We start from the raw sequence: 6,611 nt of genomic DNA, 5'->3' as shown, positions 1-6,611 counted from the left end.
CATTAAATTCCAGTGAAATATATTTATGTTTGTGGTTGTAATGTGACAAAATATGGAAAAGTTCAAGGGGTATGAATACTTTTGCAAACCACTGTACATGCAGAGGAGGAAATAAATAAAAACTTTATTATCACCGAGACAGGCTGCATCAATACAACTGTAAAAAGAGTCAGGTTATTTTGAAACTTAAAACCTTAAAAATATGTACTTGGACATATTTTGGACTCTGCTATATAAAGGGCAAAATCCATAGAACTTTCTGATACATCACTAAATTTATTATATCTCATCTCTCTGGTCATACTCATTTCATTCAACTCAACGCTTTCTAATACAAACCTTCCTCCTTTTCCTCTGGCGTACCCCAAGGCTCTGTTCTTGGACCCCTCCTATTTATCATCTACATCAGGACAGTCAATTCCGGTCCTCGAGGTCCGCAGCCCTGCATGTTTTACTTTTTTCCCTTCTCTAACACACCTGATTCAGTCAGTGAATTACCTCTTCCAAGTTCTGCATAAGCCTGAAAATCATCCATTCATTCAAATCAGGTGTGTCGGAGCAGAGAAACAAGTAAAACTTGTAGGGCTGTGGACCTCGAGGACCGGAATTGACTTTCCCTGATACATCCTCCCCCTTGGCTACATATACCATTAACACAACATTCGGTTTCATAACTATGCAGATGACACCCGATTCTACCTTCCCCTCAAACCCAACTTATCTTTTCCTCCTACTTGGAAATCAGGTCCTGGTTCTCCAATAACTTAAACGTAACAGTGACAAAACCGAAATCTTGTTGGCACTGGGTGTCATCCTTGACAGTGCCTTATCCTTTTATTACGGGGGCTATCATCCGAAACAAAATTATGGATTTGGTCAACTGGTCTCTGAACACAATTGACACTATTTTTTCCACGTTAAGATTGGAACGAGGGGAATGTAGCTCTCCTAGTGGAATGGTTGCTGCTGGTCGGGTCAGTGGTTCCTGGGGGGCCTGGAATCTGATCTGTCTGGCGCCACTTTCCATTGAAGACGTGGAAGATTTCTATATATATGGATTTATGATAACTGGATTTCTGCTGATCAGCGGAGGCGGATTTCTGATTTATCGGAAATTGAAAGCAATCCTGACAGCAGTCCGGGCCTATGAGAAGCTGTCAGATAAAATGGATGGAATCTCCCATACTGGTAATGCACAGACTCAAATGTTGGGGGAGATAATTCGCAAACTGGATGTGATTCTGATCAGAATCGCAGCTCAGCAGCATGCCTCTGGCATGTAGGATTACATCTGGGTGAAGCGTCAGACTGTGAGAGGCGAGGAAGCCACGAAATTTGGAACATTTGGTATTTTTTTTCCGCCATTTTTAGAGATGCAGTAACCCCCATGTCTGTTATGTGTGTCTTTCTCTTGAATGGGTCTTAACTGCAATTTCGTTCTACACTGCATCCCTGATGTTATGTTTGAATGTCAATAAAGCTGATTCTGATTCTTGTTGCAAATGTTGCAAATTAAGTGTAACCAGACAATGTCACTTAGTTGTTGGTTTTAATAGTTAACTACAGCTTTCCCTGAGAGAGAGTCTAAATAGATCAACAATTGGTTATTTGTAACTCCACAGAACAGCTTTCTCTAAATAATCTGAACTGTTCCTTTTGAGTGAGACAACAGGGAAGATTAAAATAAGCTATTAGTTGGGTAAAGTTAATCAGCTGCTTACTGTAACTTCAAACTAAAAAGGCACTGGGCACACAAAGGTTTTCATTATACTTATGTTTTTGTGTAGGTATCCTGTGGAATCTGTCATCCAAGGAGAACCTGAAAGCAGAGCTGGCCAAGCAGATTGTACCAAGACTTACTGAGAAGATTATTGCCCCTGCGGCAGAAAGAGAGTTGGAAGATGCTGCAAGATATTTGGAAGGTTCTGACAGGGTCATGGAGAGCCCCTCTCAGGCAGAGATATTCTGCAACACCACAGGATGCCTCAGGTGCATATCACACAAAGTCTTACATCTGATCAGACTTCACTTTATTTACTGAAGTGTGAAACACATAGTAAATTAACAAAAGCAATATTAGCTCATATATTTGTGATGATTATTATTGTTTTTGTAAACAGGATGTAGGTGTTGTGGAGAAAAGATTTTTTCCCCCCTACCTAAAAATGGAATATACAATATACAATAGGCTTCTTGGCTGGAAGTTATAGAAATATGTAATTTTATTGAGGTTTTAAAGATGTGGTTAAATTGTGACCCATAGCTGCAGATGTAAAAACCTGAATTTAACATGGTTCAATTGGTGTGTTACTGATCATAGGCCGCCTGCTGAATGGAGCAGCTGCTCCTCCATATTTCAAAGTGGGGAGGAAAAATTTTGTATTTAATATGAACCATCACATCAAAGTCTCAAAGTGGTATGGGCAGATATAATCGTGTTGCATTTTGTCAAAATATAATGAATAAATGCCTTATCAATGCATTATTTAAATGAACTGTTTAAAATATAATCTAAGATTTTTTAAGCATTTTTTGAGCAGTAGCAACAAAAAGAAATTTAAAAAAATATTCTAAGCAAAAACGCCTTCAAATTTACATTTCCCTGTGAGTTAGCAAAGCCAAATACTTTTACTATGAATACTATTTGACATTTCCTCTTTAAAATGACATCAGAAATTCCTCATTAAAATAACCTAAAATACAATTCAGACCAAATATTAATTAGTCTTGTTAATCATGATAATACATTAAGTCATTATCTCTGGAACCGCTCATAATATCAAGGTGATCCAGGTAAAACAGCCAAGAATTTGTGGCTAGCTCATTTTGACCAAATTTGATAATCCTGTTTGTGATTGGTCACATATAAAAAATATTATTGATTAAATGTGAAAGGGAGATAAGTTCTATTTCCATCCATTTCTAACACTTTTTCACTGCTTAGCTCACTTTGAGTGTCAAATCCTAGTCCTAAAATAGTAACAAATGAGGCAAACCCTCTCACACACAAGCAGTTTCATTAACTGCCTCTCATGACTGCAGGTGATAATTATACACAGTCAATGCAAGCATCTGGAACATTTTACCTTTTAAAACACTTCTGATGGTCTTATGTGGATAAGTGTGAAGAAGCTTGGAGGGTGAAATAAATTTGTAAAGGTATCAGATCATGTTTTGATCACCCAAAGCTCAAAATGTACCTTATTAGGTTTTTCTGCAACATGTTTCTTGGTTTTTATTTTTCTTTTTTTTATTTTCAGTTTAGCTGTGCCACTTTGTTTCTCTCCCATCACATTATTTGCATTTATGAAATTTCTTCCTCCTGTAAACCTATGCTTCCTCTTCCTCTGATAGCTTTAAATGGACAGATTAGATCTTTTGAAGAGGGGTTCTTTGGAGAGGTTACGGGCAATTATAATTTCACGTTTTATAGATAACTGTTTGGATGTATTCAGATTGATAAAAATAGAGATTAATTCTGCCCAGATTGCTGGCAGGTTTGTTTGTGCTACTGCCTCATTGCCCTGAAGCTCCAACCTCTTTCTCTTTCTTTTTGTGTGTTCAGGAATGTAAGCTCTGCTGATGAGAAGACCCGTCAGCAGATGCGAGAAACAAAAGGACTGGTGGATTCTTTGGTTAACTATATCAAAGCCTCCATAGACAAGTGTAAGGCAGAGGAAAAGGTAAGAGTGGAAGCCGTCTTTTTTTTGTTCAAACCAAGTCTCTGCTCTGTTTGTGTTCATCAGTCTCTGTTTGTGTCTAAGGGGGTGGAGAACGCTATGTGCATCTTGAGGAACCTCTCATACCAGCTCTACGCTGAATTACCTCCATCGGTTGCTTCTCAACTAAAGCGAGACCAGGATGAGAACGAGAACAGCTCATCTGTCGGCTGCTTCTCACCTCGGAGCAAAAAGGCCAAAAGTGTACGTGCACACATCAGTGAGAGCTCGTGCTTTTGATGACAAAACTTGATTTTTTCAACACTGATTTCTTGTATCGTCGTTTTGAATAACAGAAAAAGAAGTTTATGCCCACATTTGCTGAACTTGCAAAGGAGGTAAAGGGATTACAATTGCTCTATCACCCTTCTATTGTATCCGTCTACCATAACATCCTAAAATCATGCGAGATCAATGGTACCACACGGGAGTCAGCCACTGGCGCTCTGCAGAACATCACAGCTGGAGATACGAGTGTGAGCAGCGCACAAATCAGAAGTTTGTTGGAAATTTTTATTGAATGAACGTCTGTTTATTTCATGTTTGAACTCTGTCTCTGCAGTCCGCTTCCAGGCTTGCCAACTGGGCTTTGGAGCAAGAGAAGATTGAGTCAACCCTGATTGATCTCATGCGCACAGAGAGGGATTCAGAGCTGCGTTCCCTCACAGGATTGCTGAGGAATCTGTCCCGACATTCAGAAAACAAAGATCATCTCGGTCAGTCTTATTGAATTTTAATTATAAACTTAACAAAACCTGTCTTGATTTATTATTTTATCTTAAATGAAGTTTTTCATAAATGTTTTTCCCCTGGGATTATTTGTATGATTGGCCAGTTTGTAGCTTGCTAAATTTATCTATTTATTGTTTATTTAGCTACAAAGGTGGTGCCCTCAGTGATAGAAAAGCTGCCAGAAGACGGCAATCAGAAGACTCCCCAAGATGAAGTGGTGACCAACCTCTGCGGCATCCTCAACAACTTAGTCATGCACAGCGAGGTGGCTGCCAGGGATATCTGCTTCTACAACGGCATCAATAAACTGATGGGCATCAAGACAAAACACGACACTAGGTCTGTAACGTAGCGATGCATCAAACACTGCACCCCGACTTAAATGCACTCTACTTGCATCGAATGTTTGCACACATTTTTGCATCTGTTTTGTCCATGTTGAATAAGTGTTTTTAACCTTTGATTAAAATGATTTCCAGCGTCAACAAGATTAAACAAGCAAAAGCGGCAGGCACGGTCCTCGTCAACATGTACAATTACAAGAAACAACGCAAAGACTATGCGAAGGTAAGCTGCTGCACGAATCATGAGAACTTTTAATACATCATAATTTACAGCAAATAGTGAATCAAATATGCTGAAAAAATGGATTTGAAATATCTGAAGGCTAGTGACTAAGTGTTTGAGACAAAGTGCTTATAAAATACCTTTAGATGTTTGAAGTAAAAACATTTGTAAAGGTACAGATTGCAAATGTTATCCAGCAGCTTGTTTTTGTTTGTATGTGCAACTAACCTGTGATATTTCTCATGGAGAGACTTTAAATGAAGATGTTCCCAGAAAGTGACTGCTCAGGATTTGTCTTCTGACATGAACTGTTTTTAATCAAACATTTAACAACCTTCTTACATTACTTTTTTAAAATGTAAAATATGGGTTTGATTATTCAATCTTGTGGTTTTGGTGGGAAAAACAAAATGTTTGTACACAGATACCAGTTAACTCTATTCAGTATGTGGCTAAAAATAACTCAGTAAATAAGTATGGATTGGTGAATCATTTAATTTTCTACCTGTCCAAAACAAAATGGTCCTGTTAAATTATAACGCACTGAAACGTTCGGACATGTCCTGCGTAGTTTAACTGTCTCAGTCCTTTAAACACATGATGAATGTTTTTCTTTTAAAGTGTGGCTTGCCAGTTTTGACAATCGCTGACACCACTGTTTGTTCACTTTTTATATGAAACGTGAAGATTTAACTTTCTGCAAAAGCAATCTTAAGATTTTAGGCCTGAGTTACACATTTTGCTTAACTTCTTAGTGAGAGAACTTTGACTGGAACAGCCACCGTCCTAAACCAGTATTTCAGATGTTTTTAAAAGCAGGTTCTGTGGAAACGTTCCAAACAATTAATTGCTCAGCTGTTGTAAATAGTTCTCTGAATGGCGTCAGTTTGGAATATATTTGATGGGTTAATCTAGTCGGAACAGGGCCAAGAAGACCAAAGTGGACTGCTCCTGCAGCAACTCCAATCATACAAACTTACGTAGAATTTCGTGTTTGTTCAAGTGCAAATATTAGCAGCAGCTAGCTGTAGCATTAGGAGTATCTTAACATATCATAACTACGTAACTGTGTAAAACAAAACCAAAGGTTTAAAGTTTTATAGAAAATCACAAATCACTGTTTGGTCTGGTTTTGACATGGCATCAGCAGGTAATAGGGCAAAAATTAAATTGTTCAAACAAAGTTCATTCAAAGAGCTATCTGCAGCAGATAAAATATTAATGTTTGTAACCTTTATACTTCAAAAGATTGCAACAATCTCTTAAAATCTCAAACAAATTGCTTTTATGTTGGAGTTTATTATGCAACATGTTTAAACAGATTTAAAGAACCCAAGTTCTGAGTATACTTCAAGACACAGTCTTCAGTCCTCCAACAGGTGTGGGAACAAAAAAGCTTAATTTTGCCCGATAGACTTCACAAAAAGTCAAACCTTTCTTGTCACAGTGCCCCACCCTTGTTTTAAATGAGAGAAAGAGGGATGACACTCTTTTTTTTTGTTATTTCCTTGTCAGTTGGATGGCATGTGTACAAAAACCATGCATCTCTTGGCTCACACACACACACACACACACACACACACACACACACAC

General features: G+C 38.1%; 1 protein-coding gene across 1 annotated transcript in view; it reads left to right on the top strand.

The window, feature by feature from the left end:
- Positions 1 to 6,611, top strand: part of pkp3a (plakophilin 3a) — a 21,109-nt gene that overhangs the window by 13,228 nt on the left and 1,270 nt on the right. Inside the window, exons 6-12 of the mRNA XM_014013606.1 lie at positions 1,788 to 1,989; positions 3,566 to 3,683; positions 3,765 to 3,923; positions 4,016 to 4,195; positions 4,282 to 4,435; positions 4,595 to 4,790; positions 4,931 to 5,018. Coding sequence (XP_013869060.1) covers positions 1,788 to 1,989; positions 3,566 to 3,683; positions 3,765 to 3,923; positions 4,016 to 4,195; positions 4,282 to 4,435; positions 4,595 to 4,790; positions 4,931 to 5,018 — 1,097 coding nt within the window. The remainder of the gene's footprint in view (positions 1 to 1,787; positions 1,990 to 3,565; positions 3,684 to 3,764; positions 3,924 to 4,015; positions 4,196 to 4,281; positions 4,436 to 4,594; positions 4,791 to 4,930; positions 5,019 to 6,611) is intronic.

The sequence above is a fragment of the Austrofundulus limnaeus genome, unplaced genomic scaffold (genome assembly GCF_001266775.1).
Source record: "Austrofundulus limnaeus strain Quisiro unplaced genomic scaffold, Austrofundulus_limnaeus-1.0 Scaffold104, whole genome shotgun sequence".
Classification (NCBI taxonomy): Eukaryota; Metazoa; Chordata; class Actinopteri; order Cyprinodontiformes; family Rivulidae; genus Austrofundulus; species Austrofundulus limnaeus.
The sequence above is the reverse complement of the archived record's forward strand: the minus strand, read 5'-3'. Positions and strand labels throughout refer to the sequence as shown.